Source organism: Nycticebus coucang, chromosome 14, assembly GCF_027406575.1.
Source record: "Nycticebus coucang isolate mNycCou1 chromosome 14, mNycCou1.pri, whole genome shotgun sequence".
In the NCBI taxonomy this organism is placed as follows: Eukaryota; Metazoa; Chordata; class Mammalia; order Primates; family Lorisidae; genus Nycticebus; species Nycticebus coucang.
Genome location: NC_069793.1, coordinates 7,437,474 through 7,460,984, shown reverse-complemented (window position 1 = coordinate 7,460,984; position 23,511 = coordinate 7,437,474). Strand labels below are relative to the sequence as shown.

General features: G+C 43.1%; 2 protein-coding genes across 2 annotated transcripts in view; one reads left to right on the top strand and one right to left on the bottom strand.

The window, feature by feature from the left end:
* Nucleotides 1-23,511, top strand: part of ATL3 (atlastin GTPase 3) — a 68,767-nt gene that overhangs the window by 6,295 nt on the left and 38,961 nt on the right. Inside the window, exons 2-4 of the mRNA XM_053560595.1 lie at nt 13,887-14,101; nt 15,053-15,196; nt 23,210-23,314. Of these exons, the coding sequence (XP_053416570.1) occupies nt 13,895-14,101; nt 15,053-15,196; nt 23,210-23,314 (456 nt within the window). The 5' untranslated portion in view covers nt 13,887-13,894. The remainder of the gene's footprint in view (nt 1-13,886; nt 14,102-15,052; nt 15,197-23,209; nt 23,315-23,511) is intronic.
* Nucleotides 3,864-4,329, bottom strand: LOC128564791 (cytochrome c oxidase subunit 7B, mitochondrial-like). The gene has a single exon (XM_053560597.1). The coding sequence runs from the start codon at nt 4,231-4,233 to the stop codon at nt 3,991-3,993; it is 243 nt and encodes an 80-aa protein (XP_053416572.1). The 5' UTR covers nt 4,234-4,329; the 3' UTR covers nt 3,864-3,990.

The following is a 23,511-nucleotide window of genomic DNA, read 5'->3' as shown; positions in this document are numbered from 1 at the left end:
TTTTTTTTTTTTGGCCAGGGCCAGGTTTGAACCCACTACCTCCAGTATATGGGGCCAGCGGCGTACTCCTTTGAGCCACAGGCGCTGCCCCATGGAGACATTTTTTTAACATCACAACCTAGGAGGAGTGTTACTGGTATCTAGTGAACATTGTCCAGTATTGCGATAATTTCACCTTTAGTCTTTCAACTTCATTCTACTTAGGTTGTCTTTGTCATTTTAGTACAGAGCTAGTTTGTTGAATGAAATAAAAGCAGGTCCTCCAATAGTGCCATTTTGTTTAGTGCTGTTTTGTTACAACACTGATGAGTTTTAATTTATAAGTCTGTGATGTTTTTGTGACCAGAAATATACATAGGAATTTAACTCTGGTTTAATGATAATTATCCTATGGTAAAACTGGTTTCATAATAGTTGTTTTGCTTAAAGTTGCAGTTTCCAAGAAGCTGTCCACAGTGTTAAGTGAGGACTTAATTGTACCATAGAGATTTGAACAGGCCCATTAATCCTGTTGGTTAGTCTGGATTAAAGTGTGTTATGACAAAAGTGAAGGATAAGTGTTGCTGACTGATAACAAGGAGTTACCCAGCCCCAAATGTCAGCAGTACTGAGGCCAAGAAACTCTGGTCTACACTGTCAAATTAATTGGCTTAATTTCATGTGAATTTTCTGAAATAGCAATAATAACTACTTTCAATCAACTAGTTTCATTGAATTTATACCTGTTTATCTTCTCACATTTGAGGGAACGTTTAATTTTTTTCCCTGTAATGTTTTTATGCTGAACCTTTTTTCCTAGAATTTGTGTTTTCTTTTCTTTTTTTTTTTGTAGAGACAGAGTCTCACTTTATTGCCCTTGGTAGAGTGCTGTGCCATCACAGCTCACAGCAACCTTCAGCTCCTGGGCTTAGGCGATTCTCTTGTCAGCCTCCCCAGTAGCTGGGACCACAGGCGCCTGCCACAACGCCCGGCTATTTTTTGTTGCAGTTTGGCCAGGGCCGGGTTTGAACCTACCACCCTCAGTATATGAGGTCGGTGTCCTACTCACTGAGCCACAGGTGCTGCCCTAGAATTTGTGTTTTCTATAGGACTGAAAAGGCCGACTATGGTTTAATAGTCTCATCTACTTTTTGTTGTTTTTGTTGAGACAGAGTCCCACCCTATGCTCCTGAGCAGAGTGTAATAGCATCATAGCTCACTGCAACCTCAGACTTGGGCTGTGGGCATCCCTCTGCCTCAGCCTCTGGAAGCCGCTGGGATTATAGGTGCTCATCCCGGCACCCAGCTGGATTTTTCCATTTTTTAGGAGTTGGGGTCTTGCTCTTGTTCAGGCAAGTCTTGAACTCCTGAGCTCAAGCAATTCTCCCTCCTCCAAAAAAATAGCCAGGTGTTGTGATGGGTGCTTGTAGTACCAGCTACGCCCAAGAGTTTGAAGTTGCTATGAGCTGTAACTCTATGGTATTATACCTAGGGTGACAGCTTGAGACTCTGTCTCAAAAAAAAAAAAAAGAAAAAAGACAGACAAACTGAGGAAAGAGGATTGCTTGAGCCAAGAGTTTGAGGTTGCTATGACCTGTGACACCACAGCACTCCATCAAGGGTGACAAAGTGAGACTCTGTCTCAAGAAAAAAAATTAAGGCCAGTAGGTACAGAGGCACGCACCTGTAGTACCAGTTTCTAGGGAGGCTGAGGTGAGAGGATCACCTGAGCGCGAGAGTTTGAGCCTGCAGTGAGCTATGATTATTGCACCACTCCACTCTATCCTGAGTGACAGACGAGAACTATTTTTTTTTAAAGGCCTTTAAAAATCCAGAGTTAAGCAATAATTTCACCTGTTAGTCTTTCAACTTCATTCTACTTAGGTTGTCTTTGTCATTTTAGTACAGAGCTAGTTTGTTGAATGAAATAAAAGCAGGTCCTCCAATAGTGCCATTTTGTTTAGTGTTGTTTTGTTGTAACACTGATGAAAAAAATTGATTCCCAGCTGGAGTTGCTTTGTGGAGTTGGCACACTTCCTCATGTCTGTGTAGGTTTGTTCTAGGTCCTCCTGCTTGCTCTCACATCCCAAAGATGTGCATGTTAACTGCATTGGTGCGTCTAAATGGTCCTAGTCTGAATGATTATAGGGCAGTATGTGAATTACTCTGTGATGGCATTGTGTCCTGTTCCACATGGGTTCCTGCCTGGTTTCCCAAGCTGTTTGGACGGTCTTCTGCCATCTGAGACCCTGACCTGGAATAAATGAGTTGGAAAATGAATGAGTAACAACAAATTATAATAAAATGAAAACTCATGGAGTCTATGATAATCATACAGACCCATGACAGTAAGTGATGTGGTATGAAAGCCTGCCACATTGTGTTTCTTTGGGTGGATGGAGGGGCAGGGTGTTGTTTTGTCACCCAGGCTAGAGTGCTGTGGCTTAATATCATAGCTCACTGTAATCGCAAACTTCTGGGCTCAAGCAATCCTCTTTCTTCAACCTCCTGAGTAGCTGGGACTACAGGCATGTGTCACCACACCTTGCTAATAAAAACATTTTTTTTTTTGTAGAGATAGGGTCTTGCTGTTGGCCTCCCAAAATGGTAGGATTACAGACGTGAGCCACCTCACCTGGCCTATGGTTGGTTGTTTTTGAACTGCATGATGGTAGGAGGTGCTCCTTAGAATTTTCTCTTTGTGAACATTTATTCCTTGATTAACCCACTACCTTGATTTATTCCTGATTTAAACCACTACCAGTAGGACTGCCATCACTCACTGATTCACCAAAACTTGGGTAATTCTTGTTTTCTTTTTTTTTATTTTTTTGCAGTTTTTGGCCAGGGCTGGGTTTGAACCCGCCACCTCTGGCATATGGGGCCGGCGCCCTACTCCGTTGAGCCACAGGCGCCACCTTTTCTTTTTTTTTTTTGAGGCAGAGTCTCACTATGTTGCCCTCAGTAGAGTGCTGTGGCCTCACAGCTTACAGCAACCACCTCCAACTATTGGGCTTAAGTGATTCTCTTGCCTCAGCCTCCCAAGTAGCTGGGACTACAGGAGCCTGCCACAGCACCTGGCTGTTGTTGTTGTTGCAGTTGTCATTGTTTTAGCTGGCCCAGGCCGGGTTTGAACCTGCCAGCCCCAGTGTATGTGGCCAGTGCCCTACCCACTGAGCTACAGGTGCCTCCGATAATTCTTGTTTTTATTAATCTTTTTTTTGTAGAGACAGAGTCTCACTTTATGGCCCTTGGTAGAGTGCCGTGGCCTCACACAGCTCACAGCAACCTCCAACTCCTGGGCTTAAGCGATTCTCTTGCCTCAGCCTCCCAAGTAGCTGGGACTACAGGCGCCCGCCACAACACCCGGCTATTTTTTTTTTTTTTTTTGGTTGCAGTTTAGCCGGGGCCGGGTTTGAACCCGTCACCCTCGGTATATGGGGCCGGCGCCTTACCGACTGAGCCACAGGCGCCGCCCCTATTAATCTTTTTTTTTGAGACAAGAGTCTCAAGCTGTCGTCCTGGGTAGAGTGCTGTGGTGTCACAGCTCACAGCAACCTCAAACTTTTGGGGTTAAGTGATTCTCTTGCCTCAGCCTCCCAAGTAGCTGGGACTACAGGCGCCCACCACAATGTGTGGATATTTTTTTTTTTTTTTTTTTTTTTTGTGGTTTTTGGCCGGGGCTGGGTTTGAACCCACCACCTCCGGCATATGGGACCGGCGCCCTACTCACTGAGCCACAGGCACCGCCTGGATATTTTTTTTGTTGTTGCAATTGTCATTTTTTTAAGCTGGCTCGGGGTGGGTTTGAACCTGCTAGCCTTGGTGTATGTGGTGAGCGCCCTAATCACTGACCTATGGGCACCGCCTTATTTATTTATTTATTTTTTTGAAGGTTTCAAATGTACTTTATTTCAATAATGCCATATTTTAATGGGTACACAGTGCTTTTACTTGGCATCAATTATGAGTTGGTTCTGAAACAATTCAGTATTACACCAGCTGGGATGATTACTGATCTCTCCATTCCTTTGGGGTGACTCTGCCAACAGGGGACAGGTTCCATTCTATTCCAATTTGTGTCACTGCATATGTCCATACAGCAATACAGAAAGTGGCTCTACTAGCTAATACAGCATTACCATATTTATCATGAAAATCAGGTGTTCGTTTCTGGTGGCTCGCCCTTGCCATTGTTTGCTGAATGTATTGAACTTGGAGACAAGTTAGTGCGTTCTTGGCCAAGAAAAACATCGTGAAATTGAAAATGGAACTGCAGCAATTCCAGGTGATAGTTCGGTGCAAATTGACTTCAGATCCCCTTGCAAAAACCACCGAAGAACAAAATGGCTTTCTCGGCACCGCCTTTATTTATCTTTCTTAACTGTCTGTATAGCTTACATTTATTTCAGTGTTTAATATTGGAAGTGTTTTGAGTTTTAATTTGATGTTTTTGTGACCAGAAATATACATAGGAACTTAACGCTGGTTTAATGTTAATTATCCTATGGTAAACTGGTTTCATAATAGTCGTTTTGCTTAAAGTTGCAATTTCCAAGAAGCTGTCTACAATGTTAAGTGAGAACTTAACTGTACCATAGAGATTTGAACAGGCCCATTATTAATCCTGTTGGTTAGTCTGGATTAAGGTGTGTTATGACCAAAGTGAAGGATAAACCAATACCTTATGCAAAGTGTTGTAGCATCCACATAAGCCATTATAGAATTCTTTTTTTTTTTTGTAGAGACAGAGTCTCACTGTTGCCCTCGGTAGTGTACCATGGCATCACAGCTCACAGCAACCTCAAACTCTTGGGCTTAAACAATTCTCTTGCCTCAGCCTCCCAAGTGGCTGGGACTACAGACACCTGCCACAGCACCTGGCTATTTTTTTGATGTTGCAGTTGTCATTGTTGGTTTTTTTTTTTTAAGCTGGCCTGGGCTGGGTTCCAACCCACCAGCCCCTGTGTATGTGGCCGATGCCCTACCCACTGAGCTACAGGTGCCGCCCTAGAATACTTTGTAATTATTAGCCAACTACCTTCAACATTTTGTACAGCTATCTTCAGCTAATGCAGTATTATCATGAACTAGGTAAAGCAATGCAGTATTTCTACCCTAACCTAAGGGGAATAAGTTCCAAGAACCCCAGTGGATGCCTGAAACCATGGGTAGTACTGAACTGTATGCACACTAAGTCAATCTGGTGATGAGAGGGTTACTAAGTGACTGATGGGCTGGTGGTGTGTACAGCATGGACATGCTGACAAAGCGAGGATTCATGTCCCAAGCAGGATGGTGAAAAATTGCATTATGATACTCAGAACTGCATGCAACTTCAAACTTATGAATTATTTCTGGAATTTTCTGTTGAATATTGTGGGACCATGATTGACCTTGGGTAACTGAAACTGTGGAAAGCAAAACCAAAGATAAGAGGGAATGGCCGTAATCAGAATTGACAGTATGACACAATATTGCTGCTACTCACTTCTCTTTAAGACAGGTTTTGGGGCGGCGCCTGTGGCTCAGTGAGTAGGGCGCCGGCCCCATATGCCGAGGGTGGCGGGTTCAAACCTGGCCCCCGCCAAACTGCTACAAAAAAATAGGCATTGTGGCGGGGGCCTATAGTCCCAGCTATTTGGGAGGCTGAGGCTAGAGAATTGCCTAAGCCCAAGAGCTGGAAGTTGCTGTGAGCTGTGACATCACAGCACTCTACCCAGGGCGACAAAGCGAGACTCTGTCTCAAAAAAAAAAAAAAAAAAAAAATTAAATAAAACAATTGAATTTTGTGTGGTGCCGTGGCTCAGTCAGTAAGGCGCCGGCCCCATATACTGAGGGTGGCGGGTTCAAACTTGGCCCTGGCCAAACTGCAACAAAAAATAGCTGGGTGTTATGGTGGGGGCCTGTAGTCCCAGCTACTTGGGAGGCTGAGGCAAGAGAATTGCCTAAGCTCAGGAGTTGGAGATTGCTGTGAGCTGTGTGACTCCACGGCACTCTACGAAGGGTGATAAAGTGAGGCTCTGTCTCTACCAAAAGAAAAATCATGGGTTTTGAGGGTGGCGCATGTGGCTAAGTGGGTGAGGCACCAGCCCCATATGCTGAGGGTGGCAAGTTTGAACCCGGCCCTGGCCAGCTAAAACATCAGTGGCAACTGCAACAAAAAATAGCCAGGTGTTGTGGTGGGCGCCTATAGTCCCAGCTACTTGGGAGGCTGAGGCAAGAGAATTGCTTAAGCCCAAGAGTTTGAGGCACTCTACCAAAGGCGACATAGTGAGACTCTTGTCTCAAAAAAAACCCCCAAAATACAGGTTTTGAGTTCCCTTGTATGTATTTGGATGGCAGATGTGACTATGATCTGGCTGTTATCTTTATGTTTGAAAATGTCACATCTGTTATCCATATTCATATATGTGAATGTAGTGTAATACAGCATTAACTCTTATTGTTGCAATATGCATATATATATATTTATTTATTTATTTAGAGACAGAGTCTCCTTTTGTTGCCCTCGGTCAAGTGCTGTGGCGTCACAGCTCACAGCAACCTCAAACTCTTAGGCTTAAGCGATTCTTTGGCCTCAGCCTCCCAAGTAGTTGGGTCTACAGGCATCCGCCACAATGCCCGGCTATAACTGTCATTGTTATTTAGTAGGCCCGGGCTAACTTCAAACCTGTCAGCCCTGGTGTATGTGGCCAGTGCTGTAGCTGCTGAGCTATAGGTGCCAAGCCCAGTATGCAGATTTAGACCTGGGAAAATAATTGTTTTTCTAAAGGAACAAGACATGTAAGGTTACTGCTTAACTGATATTTCTGGTACCATCCCTTGAAATTAGATCTTCAGAGTTTAAGATTCCTAAGAAATAGGAGTAATTTCACTGAAATTAATGGGGAACTTCCCCCTCCCCCAAAGCCCCAAACAGAATGTATAAACCCCAAACCTTTTGTATGGATCCTTGCTGAACAAATTATTTTAATGTTCTTATAATCATAAATTTCAATTTTGCTTTAGCCAGTCCTGCACAATTGAAATTAAGTCAAGGGATCAATAGGTTACCTAGCAAGTTTGGCCAATTAGATATCCAGGAAATTTGCAGTTTTTCAAGAGTCATTGAATTTTAGAGCTAAAAAATAGCTTTTGCCTGATTTTGTAGAGGCAATGGAGACAAAGCAGTAAAATGATTTATTTATGTTGGTAAAGTCAGTGCAAAATTGGGCACAAAATCCTGGGCTTCCTGTTAGGGAAGCCCTTTCTCCTGCACATAACTGCTTTTTCAAAATAGCAACCTTTGCCAAGACAGAAACTTAAATCATTGGAAGGAAGAAATGATAGGATTTGGTGATATGTTCCATATGGAAGATTGAGCCAGGGGAAATGTAGAGGCTTTGAGAGATTTGAGAGAAGTAGAGTGGCTAAGGATCCACTCTGAGAATACTAAATGTGGACTTGTAAAATGTTAGCACTGGAAGGGTTGCTAGAGGCTAACCACTTGACTAATTTTACTAATGAGACTGAAGACTAGGGCGGCGCCTGTGGCTCAGTCAGTAAGGCGCCGGCCCCATATACCAAGGGTGGCGGGTTCAAACCCGGCCCCAGCCAAACTGCAACCAAAAAACAGCCGGGCGTTGTGGCGGGCACCTGTAGTCCCAGCTACTCGGGAGGCTGAGGCAAGAGAATCACTTAAGCCCAGGAGTTGGAGGTTGCTGTGAGCTGTGTGAGGCCACGGCACTCTACTGAGGGCCATAAAGTGAGACTCTGTCTCTACAAAAAAAAAAAAAAAAAAAGACTAGACACACCCAGGATCAGGTAAAGCTAGAACAGGAACCTGTCTCCTAACTCTTAGGTCCATATATTTACAAAGATTACTCCCCTGAGAGTGAGTAGGTGAATCTGTCCCTTAGGCAGTTGTACGTTTGAACTATATGCAGGTTAGAGATCTAGTGAGGTTGTGTCAGTCATCAAAATAGAGGGTATAGGCCAGGTGCAGTGGCTTATAGCTGTAATCCTAGCATTTTGGGAGGATGAGGCAGGTCTACAAAAAATGCAAAGATATTAGCCAGGCGCAGTAGTGCATGCCTGTAGTCTCATTTGCTGGGAAGGCTGAGGCAGGAGGATCACTTGAACCCAGGAGTTTGAGGTCGCATTGTGTTATGATGACACCACTGTACTCTGGGCAACAAAGCAAGAAATTGTTTCAAAAAAAAAAAAAACAACCAAAAAAAGGTATAGTTGAAATTATAAGAATAAAGTGCTCGTTGAGGAAATGAATGAGAACTGCAGAAGACTGAATCTGGGGAGAGTGTGCCTAACCTCTCTTTCCTACCGCAGAACTCCATTGCATTGTGCTTTCTACCAAAACAAAACAAATCAGCTGGGTGCTGTGGCTCACGCCTGTAATCCTAGCACTCTGGGAGGCTGAGGTGGGTGGATTGCTTGAGCTCACGAGTTCGAGACCAGCGTGAACCCAAGCGAGACCCTGTCTCTACTAAAATATGGAAAAACTGTGGCAAGAGGATCTCTTGAGTCCAAGAGGTTGCTGTGAGCTATGATGCCACAGCACTCTACCCAGGGTAACAGCTTAAAACTGTGTCTCAAAAAAAAACCCACAACAAAACAGGCTTGGTGCCTGTAGCATAGTGGTTACAGTGCCAGCCACATACACCAAAGTTGGTGGGTTCAAACCTGGCCTGGGCCAGCTAACCAACAATGACAACTGCAACAAAAAATAGTCAGGTGTTGTGGCAGGCCCCAGTAGTCCCACCTACTTGGGAGGTTGAGGCAAGAGAATTGCTTCAGCCCAAGAGTTTGAGGTTGCTGTGAGCTGTGACACTACGGCACTCTACCGAGGGTGACATAGTAAAACTCCATCTCAAAAAAAAAAAAAAACCCGAAGCAGAGCATTGGTGTATATCCATAGGAGGCTGTAAGAGGAAAAAGAACAGGGAAAAGATGATGAAGAGGCTAGAAGTGAACCAGGAGCTAGGAACATGCACTTTCATTGAATCCAAAGATTTTAAATTTTAGAAGTGGATAGCAATTGTGTTTTGTCAGAGAGGTAAGGTTGAATGAGAATCAAGAGGCCTTTTGATAAAAGAGTATTATCAACAGAGAGACTGAAATGAAAACCAGATGCAAGGCGTTCAGAAGGGAATGGATATTATAACAAGTGGATGAAGACATACCTTTAGGGAGTTTGACAGGGAAGGAAGAGAATGGAAGGGGGGAGGGAAGAAAATTTTATTGAGGTGCTTTCATTTATGACTGAGTTTAGTGTTCACAATACTAGGAAACTAGTCTCTTTCTTACATACTGCGGCTGTGACAGTTTCTCTGCTACCTATGAGCTCCCAGTCTGAGTGATAAATCACAATGTGATAATGTTGTAATTAGAATAATAGCATACATGTATACAAGGTTTCAGTGAAAACAGGAATGTGAGAAGTAGAAACTGTTCATTGAGTCTGTAATGTGTTTCAAACATGCTTTGAGATGAGTGTTGGGTTTATAAATGGAGACTCCAGTGTTTACAAATTTCTCTGGTGGTCATACTGTGACTAAGTGGTGGTGTTTATGTTTATTGCACAAATATTTATTGATTGCATGCTCAGTGTGGGCACTATTTTGGAAACTTGGGGGATATGGCACTGAACAAAGGAGATGAAAATTCCCACCCTTATATAGCTTCCATGTAATCATCTTCTCCCTGTCTTTTTTTTTTTTTTTGAGACAGGGTTATACTTTGTCACCCTCAGTAGAGTGCTGTGGCATCACAGCTCATAGCAACCTCCAACTCCTGGGCTTAAGCGATTCTCCTGCCTTAGCCTCCCAAGTAGCTGGGACCGCAGGCGCCCGCCACAACGCCCAGCTATTTTTTGGTTGCAGTCGTCGTCGTTTGGCAGGCTCGGGCTGGATTCAAACCCACCAGTTCTGGTGCATGTGGCTGGTGCCCTAGCCTCTCGAGCTACAGGCGCCGAGCCAAATAACCAAAAATTTTTAATTAGCCAGTTATGGTAGTATGTGCCTGTAGTCCCAAATACCTGGGAGGCTGAGGCACGAGGATCACTTGAGCCCAAGTGTTTGAAGGTGTTGCGAGCTATGATAATGCCACTACATTCCAGCCTGGGCAATAGAGTACCCTCTTATTCACACATACATATAATACATAAATACATATATGAAGTTTATTATACATATATAAAGTTCTCTGAGCAATATGAATGTAAGGACACATAATAGGCACAAAATAAGTATAAAATGAATGATGATGTGTACTATAACACAGTTGAGGGGCTGCAACCTTAAGGATGTATAGCAACAGGCATGGAAGATAAGGTTATACAGGCTACAAGATGGAATAATCCTGTTACAAAAGTATACAGCTGTGCACAATAAATTGCACTTCAAGAGGAATTGAAGACTACTGAAGATAATTGAAAAAAAGAAAGAAAAAGTCTTTACTCATCTCTTCCTCTTTCTTCCTGTAAAACAGTACCCAAGAACACAGGAAGAGCACCGGGCTATGCTTAGTTGGAGGAGTGCAGGTATCCTGTCTGTCTTCTCACACCAGTGGTATAAACAGTTATCAACATCCACTGTGTTCACTGACAGTGTTCTTTTAGGTTGGGCCTATGTAAAGGAAAAATTATTTTGAACTGTACACATCACCAATAATTCAACTTTTTTTATTTTTTTGAGACAGCTCAGTGGGTAGGGCGCCAGCCCCATACACCGAGGCTGGCGGGTTTGAACCTGGCCTGGGCCAGCTGAAAGAGCAATGACAACTGCAACAACAGCAACAAAAAATAACCAGGTGTTTTCATGGGCACCTGTAGTCCCAGCTACTTGGGAGGCTGAGGCAAGAGAATCGCTTAAGCCCAAGACTTTGAGGTTGCTGTGAGCTATGACGCCACGGCACTCTACCGAGGGCGACATAGTGACACTCTGTCTCAAAAAAAAAAATTTAAGAGTGGTGGCTGTGGTTCAGTGAGTAGGGTGCTGGTCCCATATACTGAGGGTGGTGAGTTCAAACCCAACCCTGGCCAAACTGCAACAATAATAAAAAAAAAATTTTTTTTTCTTTTTTGTGGAGAAGGGGATTTTTTTTTTTTTTTTTGTAGTTTTTGGCCGGGGCTGGGCTTGAACCTGCCACCTCTGGCATATGGGGCTGGTGCCCTACAGGTGCTACCCAGAGAAGGAGGTCTTTTTGTTACCTAGGCTTGTCTTGAATTCCTGGACTTGAGAAATCCTCCTGCCTTTGTCTTCCAAAATGCTGGGATTACTGGCATGAGCCACCACACCTGGCCTGCTCAGTAAATTTATACTAGTGAAATAGATTAAATTGAAAGATCTACTGTGAACTATTGTACAGTCCTGGGAGACTATATTGTTTACTAGGTTTGGCTGTATCTGAAAGTATCTCCAAATAAGTGATTTATATGGATAAACATGTATTTTTCTTTTGTTTTTTTTTTCCTTTCTTTTTTTTTCCAAGACAAGAGTTTCATGTTGCCCTGGGTAGAGTGCCATGGCATTCCAGCTCACAGCAACCTCAAACTCTTGGGCTTAAGCAATTCTCTTACCTCAGCCTCCCAAGTAGCTGGGACTACAGGTGCCTGCCACAACGCTTGGCTATTTTTTTTGTTGTAGTTGTCATTGTTGTTTAGCAGGCCTAGGCCACGTTTGAACCCACCAACCCAGGTGTATGTGGGGCGTCCTAACCACTGGGCTATGGGCTCCAAGCCAACATGTATTTTTCTTTCATATAAAAGTGAACCCGTCTGGCAGTTCTGCTTAACCAAGTTCTAGGTTCTGCCTCTTGTTGCTCCAGTATTCTTAGGGTGTTGCCCTCATGTGCCTGGCCCAGGGTGACTCACTCCCACTTCTATATCCAGCCAGCAGGCAGGGGGAAATGCCTCACCTGGAAGTTGCCTGTGCCATTTCCAGACACTTTTTTTTTGTTTTTTGCAGGTTTTGGCCAGGGCTGGGTTTGAACCTGCCATCTCCAGCATATAGGGCTGGAGTGCTGCCCTCCAGACACTTTTTATTGGCCAAAACTTAGTCACCTGGCCGTATCTTAGCTGTAGTTTGGGTTGTAAATGTGTCTGTTTTGGGCAGGTATATGCTCAGCTAAAGATCTGTTACTTAGCAAGTGAAGAAGTGACCATTGGGGGGGATGGCCAACCATCTCTGCCACAATCAGGACTTTGTTCTGTAATTCTTTGTGTGCTGCACAATACTTAACACTGTGGCTTATCCCTGAAATCTGAATAAATTCTTCTATTAGTTCTTTTGTATGAAAGACTGAGGTCTTTAGGTCTTGGATTTTAAAAGTTTCCTTAAACATTTTATTTTTAAAGACAGTGTTCTTGCTCTATCACAGTGAGACTCGTCTCTTAAAAATAGCTAGCGGGTTGGGCGTGGTGACTCACACCTGTAATCCCAGCACTCTGGGAGGCCCAGGTGGGCAGATTGTCTAAACTGTCTAGTTTGAGACCAACCTGAGTTAGAGCGAGACCCCATCTCTAAAAATAGCCAGGTGTTGTGGCAGGTGCCTGTAGTCCCAGCTACTCGGGAGGCTGAGGCAAGAGAATCGCTTGAGCCCAAGAATCTGAGATTGTTGTGAGCTGTGATGGCACAGCACTCTACCAAGGGTGACAAAGTTGAGACTCTATCTAAAAAAAAAAATAAATAAATAAATAAAAAGCTGGGCGTTGTGGCCAGTGCCTGTAGTTCCAGCTGCTTGGGAGGCTGAGGCAAGATAATCACTTTAACACAGGACTTGGAGGTTGCTGTGAGCTATGATGTAATGGCACTCTACCCAGGGTGACAAAGTAAGACTCTGTCTCAACAAAACAAAACATTCTTGCATATATGTCTTTTGGTGGACATATGCATTTATTTTTCTTAGGTGCATACCTAGGAGTGGAATTTATCTTCATAGATAAAGCCAAACAGTTTTCCAAAGTGGTTATCCTGTTCATTATCCTGTACTCTTATCAGCATGTATGAGATTTCCAGTTGATCCACATCCTTTCTTACAGTCAATATTGTTGGTCTTGTAAATTTTAGCCATTCTGATGGGCAGGTAGTGGCATCTTATTGTGGTTTTAATTTATATTTCTCTGATAAATAATTTGGAAGCACCTTTTCATATGATTATTGACTATGTGGGTTTTTTTTTTTTGTTAAGTGCCTATTGACAGTCTTTTATCCATTATTATTATTTAAAAAATTTGGAGGCTGAGCCCTTTGGCTCATGCCTATAATCCCAGCTCTTTGGGAGGCCAAGGTGGAAGAGTCACTTGAGGCCAAAAATTTGAGATTAGCCTGGGCAACATGGTGAGACCTTATCTCTATAACAATAATTTTTAAATGTTAATTTTTTTCTTACAGATTTCTGTATTGATTCTGGATGTTAAGTCCTTTGGAAATAGGTTTTGTGAATATTTTCTCCTAGTCTGTGGCTTGTATTTTTATTCTACTATTGGCATCTTTTGTGAAATAAATAAAAATTCTTTTTTTTTTTGAGACAAAGTCTGAAGCTATCGCCTTGGGTATCGCTGTGGTGTCACAACTCCCAGCAACCTCCAGCTCAGGTTCAAGTGATCCTCTTGCCTCAGTTTTTCTATTTTTAGTAGAGATGGAGTCTCGCTTTTGCTCAGGCTAGTCTTGAACTCATGAGCTCAAGCAATCCACTCGCCTCAGCCTCCCAGAGTGCTAGGATTAGAGGTGTGAGCCACCACGCCCAGCCCAAACAAAAATTCTTAATTTTAATGAAGTCTAATTTGTCATTTTGTTTTATGGTTAGTGCTTTTGTGTCCTCTTTAATATGTTTTTTGTTCTCTTCATATTAAAAATACATATATTAAAAAATGTTTGAAACTAACTTATTTTACTATGTCAACGTAGGTGATGCCATGGAGAACAGCAAGCCTGGTCCAGTGCAGGTTGTTTTGGTTCACAAAGACCAACATTCTTTTGAGCTAGAAGAAAAAGCCTTGGCCAGCATCCTCTTGCAGGACCACATCCGAGATCTTGATGTGGTGGTAGTGTCAGTGGCTGGTGCCTTCAGAAAGGGCAAGTCCTTCATTCTGGACTTTATGCTGCGATACTTATATTCTCAGGTAAGTTAGAATTATTTCTTTTCAAATTAGAAAATGAGGCTGGGTGCAGTGGCTCATGCCTGTAATCCCAGTACTTTGGGAGGTAGAACTGGGAGGATTGCTTGAGGCCAGAAGTCCAAGACCAGCTTGGGCAAGATAGCAAGACCTCATCTCTTAAAAAGATTAGCCAGCTGTGGTGGTATATATCTGTAGTCCCATCTACTACTTAAAAGGCTGAGGTGGGAGGATTGTTAGAGCCTGTGAGTTTGAGGCTGCAGCAAGCTATAATGATGCTATTGCACTCCAGTGTGAGTCGCAAAATAAGACTGTCTCTTAAAAAAAAAAAATCAGGGGTGGCACCTATAGCTCAGAGGGAGTAGGGTGCTGGTCCCATATACTGGAGGTGGTAGGTTCAAACCCAGCCCCGGACAAAAACTGCAAAAAAAAAAAAAAAAAAAAAGAAAAAATCAGTATATGAGCTGGGCACAGTGGCTCACTCCTATAATTCTAGCATTTGGGAGGCTGAGGCAGGTGGATTGCTTGAGCTCACAGGTTCCAGATCAGCCTGAGCAAGAGTGAGACCCCATCTTTAAAAAATAGCTGGGTAGGGTGGCGCCTATGGCTCAAGGAGTAGGGTGCCAGACCTATATACTGGAGGTGGTGGGTTCAAACTTGGCCCTAGCCAAAAAAACTGGAAAAAAATAAATCTGGGTATTGTGGAGGGCACCTGTAGTCTGAGCTACTTGGGAGGGTAAGGCAAGAGAATCACTTGAGCCCAAAAGTTTGAGGTTGCTGTGAGCTAAGTGCACCATGGCACTCTACTGAGGGTGACCAAGTGAGACTGTCTCAAAAAAAAAAAAAAAAATCAGAAAATGAGACTTTTGTGTATAAAAAAGCAAAGTAGGCTCATGGATTATCTTTCTTGTGTAAAATTTATTAAGAATTAATGGAAATTTCTAATTTCTTCTGTAGAAGGAAGGTGGCCATTCAAATTGGTTGGGTGATCCAGAAGAACCATTAACAGGATTTTCATGGCGAGGGGGCTCTGACCCAGAAACCACTGGGATTCAAATCTGGAGTGAAGTTTTCACTGTGGAGAAGCCAGGTGGAAAGAAGGTAAGGATGAAAAAGACTTACAAGGGCCAGGCATGATGGCTCACACCTGTAGTCCCAGTACTCTGGGAGCTGAGGCTTGCAGATGGCTTGACTCAGGAGTTCAAGACCAGCTTCAGCCAGAGTGAGACACCTGTCTCTAAAAAATAGCTGGGTGTTGTGGTGGGCACCTGTAGTCCCAGCTACTTGGGAGTTTGAGGCAAAAGAATCACTTGAGCCCAAGGGTTTGAGATTGCTGTGAGCTCTGATGCCACAGCACTCTATCCCAGGGCGACTGAGTGAGACTTTCTTCAAAACAAAAAAAAAGAAAAAGACTTAAAAAAAACAACAAGAAAAAATTGAGAACTTTAATATTATTAAGTTAATAGTAATAATAATAAAGTTATAATAATTTTGGCCAGGTGTGGTGGCTCATGCCTGTAATCCTAGCACTTGGGAGGCCAAGGCAGATGGATTGCCTGAGCTCATGGATTGGAGACCAGCCTGAGCCAGAGCAAGACCTTGTCTTGAAAAAAATAGCAGGCATCATGGTGGGCGCCTATAGTCCCAGCTACCCAGGAGGCTGAGACAAGAGAATCGCCTGAGCCCAATAGTTGGAGGTTACTGTGAGCAACGAAGCCATGACACTCTACTGAGGATGATAAAGTAAAACTGTGTCTCAAAAAAGTTATATAATAATTTATAAGTTATATAAATAATTAAGTTAATAATTGTTAATCCAATTAACATTTTTATTCATGCATGAATAGAGTTTAAAAATTCATCATGAGAAAAGTTTCTGTTCATGTCTTTTGCCCAGTTTTTTTTTTTTTTTTTTTCCTGAGACAGAGCCTCAAACTATAGCCCTGGCTGGAGTGCCGTGGCATCACAGTTCACAGCAACCTCCAGCTCCTGGGCTCAAGCAATTTTCCTGCCTCAGCCTCCCAAGTAGCTGGGACTACAGGTGCCCGCCACAACACCCGGCTATTTTTTGGTTGCAGCCATCATTGTTTTTGGCAGGCCCAGGCTGGATTTGAAACTACCAGCTCAGGTATATGTGGCCTCTTGAGCCACTGGTGTCAAGCCAATTTGCCCAATTTTTTTTTTTTGTAGAGACAGAGTCTCACTTTATGGCCCTCGGTAGAGTGCCGTGGCATCACACAGCTCACAGCAACCTCTAACTCTTGGGCTTACACGATTCTCTTGCCTCAGCCTCCCGAGTAGCTGGGACTACAGGTGCCCGCCACAGCACCTGGCTATTTTTTTGTTGCAGTTTGGCCGGGGCTGGGTTTGAACCCGCCACCCTCGGCATATGGGGCCGGTGCCCTGCTCACTGAGCCACAGGCGCCGCCCAATTTTCCCAATTTTTAATGGGGTTGTTTGTTCTTGTAGATTTGGGTTCTTTATAGATTCTGATATTTTGTTGTTGCTGCAGTTGCCAGTGGGGTTGTCTTCATAAATTCTTAACCATAGGCTAATAATACTAAGAGTTTTTCCCACACTATTTTCTAGTGTTTGTATAGTTTCGTGTCTTAGATTTAAATCTTCCACTGTGAATTAATTTTTTTTGCAGTTTTTGGCCGGGGCTGGGTTTGAACCCACCACCTCCAGCATATGGAGGATGCCAGCGCCCTACTCCTTGAGCCACAAGTGCTGCCCTGTGAATTAATTTTTGTAAGCAATGAGAAGTGCAGGTCTCTTGCATGTGGCTAACTGGTTCTCCTAGCACCATTTATTAAATAGGAATTCTTTCCCCCGCTGTATGGTTTTGTTGTTTTGTCAAAGATCAGGTGGCTATAGGAGGCTGGTTCTGTCTCAAGGTTCTCTGTTTTGTCCTTAGATCTCAGGGTCTATTTTTATGGCAGTCCCATGCTGTTTTGATCACTATGGATTAGTAATATAACCTGAAGTCTGGTAAAGTGATGCCTCCAGGTTTATTCCTATTTTGTAGAATGGGGTTGGCTTTTCGTTTTTTTTTTTTCTGGTTTTATACAAAATAGCTATTTTTTCAAGAGTTTCAAAGTATGATGTTGGTATTTTAATGGAGATTACGTTAGATCTGTAGAATGCTTTAGTTAGCATAGATATTTAAAGAATGTTGATTCTTCCAAGCCATGAGCATGGTATGTTCTTCCATCTGTTAACATCTTCTGCTATTTCTTTTCTCAGTGTTTTTTTATAATTCTCTCTGTAGTGATGCTTCACATCCTTTGTTAAATATATTCCAAAGTATTTCATTTTCTTTGTGAAAGGTATTATGTCTTTGATTTGATTCTCAGCTTGGCTGTTGTTGACATATATAAAGATTACTAATTTGTGTATGTTGATTTTATAACCTGAAATGTTACTGTATTTCTTGTTCTCTTTGAGGAGTCAAATGGTTGAATCCTTGGGGTTTTCTAGGTATAAGATCATATCATCTGGCTTGGCACCCATAACACAGTGGTTATGGCACCAGCCACATACACCAAGGCTAGTTGGTGGGTTCCAACCCAGCCTGAGCCAGCTAAAACAACAATGACAACAGCAAAAACAACAAAAAAGAAATAGCTGGGCGTTGTAGCAGGCGCCTGTAGTCCCAGCTACTTGGGAGGCTGAGGCAAGAAAATCGCTTAAGTCCAAGAGCTGGAGGGAGGTTGCTGTGAGCTGTGATGCCACAGCACTCTACCAAGGGCGACATAGTGAGACTCTGTCTCAAAAAAAAAAAAAAAAAGATCATATCATCAGCAAAGAGCAATAGCTTGACCTCCTGTCACCATTTGGATACTCTTGATACCGTTCTTTACCTGATTGCATTGGCTAGGATTTCTAGCACTGTGTTGAATAATAGTGGTGATAGTGGACAGCATCCTTGTCTGGTTTCAGTTCTAAGTGGGAATGCTTTCAGCTTTTCTTTCCATTCAGTATGATCTTGTCTATGGGTTTGTTATAGATGGCTTCTATTTATTTTATCTATTTATTTTATTTTTGGGGGGATAGAGTCTTCTTCTCTTACCCTGGGTGGAGTACCATGGAGTCATAGCTCACACAACCTCAAACTCTTGGGCTTGAGCAATCCTCTTTCCTCAGTTTCTCAAGTAGCTCGGACTATAGCTGTGTGTCTCTATGCCTGGATATAGATGGCTTTTATAAGGAATGTCCCATCTGTGCCAATTTTTCTTTCTTTTTTTTTGTGACAGAGTCTTACTTTGTTGCCCTCAGTAGAGTGCCATGGTGTCATACCTCACAGCAACCTCAAACTCTTGCCTCAGCCTCCTGAGTAGCTGGGACTACAAGTGCCCACCATAACACCTGGCTATTTTTAGAGACTGGGTCTCGCTCTTGCCCAAACTGGTCTTGAACCTGTGAGCTCAGGCAGTCTACCTGCCTTGCCCTCCCAGAGTGCTAGGATTACAAGTGTGAGCCACGGCACCCAGATGTGCCAATTTTCTTTCTTATTTATATTATTAAATCATAGCTGTGTACATTAACGCAATCATGGGGCACCATACACTGGTTTTATATACCATTTGACATATTTTCATCACACTAGTTAACATAGCCTTCCTGGCATTTTCTTAGTTATTGTGTTAAGACATTTATATTCTACATTTAGTAAGTTTCACATGTACCTTTGTAAGATGCACCATAGTGTGCCAATTTTCTTAAATGTTCTTATCAATAAATGGTGAGGGCGGCGCCTGTGGCTCAGTCGGTAGGGCACCGGCCCCATATACCTAGAGTGGCAGGTTCGAACCCAGCCCAGGCCAGCTAAAACAGCAGTTGACAACTGCAACAAAAAAATAGCCAGATATTGTGGTGGGCGCCTGTAGTTCCAGCTGCTTGGGAGGCTGAGGCAAGAGAATCACTTAAGCCCAAGAAGTGGAGGTTGCTGTAAGATGTGATGCCACGGCACTCTACTGAGGGCGATGAAAAGGAGACTCTGTCTCAAAAGAAAAAAAAACAACGAAAAAAACAAATGGTGAATTTTGTCAAATGCTTTTTCTGTATCTATTGAGAGGATCGTATGGTCCTTGCTTTTACTTTTGTTTATATGGTGAATTACATTTATAGATTTGTGGATGTTGAACTAGTCTCGCATCCCTGGGATGAAACCCACCTGGTCGTGATGAATTATTTTTCTGTTTCAAGCTGAATTCTGTTTGCTAAGATTTTTATTCAGTATTTTTGCATCATGTATTGTTACTGCAAACTAGTACAGCCTCTATGGGAAGAAGTATGGAGATTCCTCGAAGAACTAAAAGTAGACTTACCATTTGATCCTGCCGTCCCATTACTAGGTATCTACCCAAAAGAAAAAGAGACATTTTTTTTTTTCTTTTGCAATTCTTGGCTGGGGCTGGGTTTGAACCTGCCACCTCCAGCATATGGGGCCAGTGCCCTACCCCTTTGAGCCATAGGCACCACCCGAAAAAGAGACATTTTACTACAAGGACATTTGCATTCAAATATTTATGGCAGCTCAGTTCATAATTACAAAGAACACGGATGTGTTGAACTCTTGAACACATGATTGGATTAATAAACTGCAGTATATAGTTTATTCATGAATAGTAATTCATCTCTAAAAAAAGATGGAGGTTTTACATCTTTTGTAACAACCTAGATAGAGTTGGAAGACATCTTCCTAAGCCATCCTCCTAAATGAAGTATCACAGAGATGGAAAGACAACTGTCACATGTACTCAGTGCTAGATGAAACTAGTAGATTAATAACTACAGGCGTCAGCCTTGTTCACAGCAACCTCAAACTCTTGGGCTCTAGCGATCCTCATGCCTCAGCCTCCTGAGTAGCTGGGACTACAGGTGCTCGCCACAACGCCTGCTGCTTTCAAACTCCTGAGCTCAAGCAATCTACCCACCTTGGCCTCCCAGAGTGCTAACATTACAAGCGTGAGCCACTATGCTAGCCTTAATTTATTGTTTTGAAGTTCTCGTCTCTTGGTGTTGAATTCTTTTAGCTTTCACATGTCTGAAAAGTATTTGTTACTTTGTTTTGGAAAATATAGGGTGGCCATAAAGTTCATGCGCAATTTAAAATAGTTTGCACACAAACTTTATGGACCCTGTGATTTTACTCTGAGTATAGAATTCTAGGTTGAAAGCTTTTTCTCAGTACTTGAAAGATTTTGTTACAGGCCAGGCACAGTAGCTCACAATCCTAGCACTCTGGGAGGCTGAGGCAAGTGGATTGTTTGAGCTATTTCAAGACCAGTCTAAGCAAAAGTCGAGACCCCGTCTCTACTAAAAACAGAAAAATTGGCAGCGCTCACAGCTCAGTGGGCAGGGCGCTGGTCACATACACCCAGGCTGGCGGGTTTGAACCCAGCCTGGGCTAGCTAAACAACAATGACAACTGCAGCAAAAAAATAGCTGGGCGTGGTGGCAGGTGCCTGTAGTCTGAGCTACTTGGGAGTCTGAGGCAAGAGCATCGCATAAGCCTAAGAGTTTGAGGTTGCTTTGAGCTGTGACACTACGGCACTCTACTGAGAGTGACGTAGTGAGACTCTGTCTCAAGAAAAAAAAAATAGAAAAACTTAGGCAAGAGGATAGCTTGAGTCCAAGAGTTAGAGGTTGCTGTGAGCTATGATGCCATGACACTCTACCCAGGGCGACATCTTGAGACTCTATCTGAAAAAAATTAAAAAAACAATTTTTGTTCCATTGCCTTTTTGCTGATTGTTTCTGATGTGAAATATGTTATTATCATTTTTGTTCTTACGTTCATAATGTCTTTTTTTTTCTGATTGCTTTCTTTTTTTTTTTTTTTGAGACAGAGTCTTAAGCTGTCACCCTGGGTAGAGTGCTATGGTGTCATAGCTCACAGCAACCTTAAACTCTTGGGCTTAAGTGAGTCTCTTGCCTCAGTCTCCCACGTAGCTGGGACTACAGGAACCTGTCACAACACCTGGCTATATTTTTTGTTGTTGCAGTTGTTGTTTTAGCTGGCCTAGGCTGGATTTGAACCCGCCAGCTTCAGTGTATGTGGCTGGCGCCCTACCCATTGAGCTATGGGCACTGCCTATTTTTTTTGTTGTTTTTGTTGCAGTTGTCATTGCTGTTTTAGCTGGCTTGGGTCGGGTTTGAACCCACCAACCTCAGTGTATGTGGCTGGTACGCCTTACCCACTGAGCTATAGGCACTGCCCTCTTTGTTTTTTTTTTTTTGTTTTTTTTTTTTTTTTGTTTGTTTGTTTTTGAGACAAGGTCTCAATCTATCACCTGATCTAGAGTACAGTGGCGTCAACCTAGTTCACAGCAACCTCAAACTCCTGGTTCAAGTGATCTTCTTGCCTCAGCCTCCGGAGTTGCTAAGGCTATAGGCGAGTGCTACCATGCCTGGCTAAATTTTCTATTTTTTTTGTAGAGACAAGCTCTTGGTCTTCCTTAGCCTGATCTTACACTCCTGACCTCAAGCATTCCTCCTACCTCAGCCTCCAAAGTGCTGAGATTATAGACATGAGCCACTGTACCTGGCCTATCTGACTGCTTTTAAGATTTTCTATTTAGGCCGGGCATGGTAGCTCATGCCTGTAATCCTAGCACTCTGGGAGGCCGAGGCAGGTGGATTGCCTGTGCTCACAGGTTCAAGACCAGCCTGAGCAAGAGTGAGACCCAGTCTCTAAAAATACCTGGGCATTGTGGCAGGTGCCTGTGGTCCCAGCTACTCTGGAGGCTGAGGCAAGAGAATCCCTTGAGCCCAAGAGTTTGGGGTTGCTGTGAGCTATGACACCATGGTACTCTACCAAGGGCAACAAAGTGAGATTTGTCTCAAAAAAATAAATAAATAAATGATTTTCTAGTTATCAACTATTTTCAAACAGATATGTTTTGGTGTAGTGCTCTTAATATTTCTTATATTTGTTTTTTTTTTTTTTTTTTGTAGAGACAGAGTCTCACTTTACAGCCCTCGGTAGAGTGCCATGACATCACAGCTCACAGCAACCTCTAACTCCTGGGCTTAGGCGATTCTCTTGCCTCAGCCTCCTGAGCAGCTGGGACTACAGGCGCCCGCCACAACGCCCGGCTATTTTTTTTGTTGTTGCAGTTTGGCCGGAGCCGGGTTTGAACCTGCCACCCTTGGCATATGGGGCCGGCACCCTACTCACTGAGCCACAGGCGCCATACCTTATATTTGTTTTTTGATCTTCTTGAATGTACAGATTAATAATTTTTGTCAAATTTGGACATATTTTCAGGCTATTTGTTCAGAAACCTTTTGTCCTCATTCCCTTTGCAGACTCCTGTTGCATTAATATCAGGCTACTTGAAGTTTTCCCATAGCTAACTGATGCTGTGTTCAATTTTAGAAATTCTTGCTTTTCTCTCTCTTTCCTTTTGGACAGTTGCTCTTATTAGATCTTCAAGTTTAATAAGCCTTATAACCAACATAATGAGACTCTGTCTCAAAGAAAAAAAAGTCCTTTATGGCTGGGTGTGTTGGCTCATGCCTATAATCTTAGCACTCTTGGAGGCCAAGGTGGGTGGATTGTTTGAGTTCAGGAGTTAGAGACCAGCCTGAGCAAGAGGAAGACCCTGTCTCTACTAAAAATAGAAAAAACTAGCCAGGTGTTATGGCGGGCGCCTGTCGTCTCAGCTCCTCAGGAGGCTGAGGCAAGAGGATTGCTTGAACCTAGGAGGTTGAGGTTGCTGTGAGCTATGACGCCGTAGCACTCTAGCCTAGGCTATAGAGTGAGATTCTGTCTCAAAAACGCCTGTGGTGGGTGGCGCCTGTGGCTCAGTGAGCAGGGCGCCGGCCCCATATGCCGAGGGTGGTGGGTTCAAACCCAGCCCCGGCTGAACTGCAACAAAAAAATAGCCGGGCCTTGTGGCGGGCGCCTGTAGTCCCAGCTGCTCGGGAGGCTGAGGTAGGAGAATCGCGGAAGCCCAAGAGCTGGAGGTTGCTGTGAATGCTGTGTGACACCACGGCACTCTACCAAGGGTGGTGAAGTGAGACTCTGTCTCTACAAAAAAAAAAAAAAAGTCTTTTCTGTCACTACTTTACTTTTTGAATATATTTTGTTTGTATTTTCTTAAGGTTGCAGTTGTTCTGATGGACACCCAGGGAGCATTTGACAGTCAGTCAACGGTGAAAGACTGTGCTACCATCTTTGCTTTAAGCACCATGACTAGTTCTGTTCAGGTAAAAACCACTTGACTTAGAAAAATGTTTACAAAGGAAATATGATTAAAAGGGGGACATCTAGTTTCAGTTATGGTTCTGTTAACAATTCCCATATTGACATATAAATGTTCTTTTTAGACTATCGATTAAAGTTAAGCTCTTACAAGCTCAAGAAGGAGCTAAACTGCTTTTTTCCTTTTTGGTCGTAATTAAAT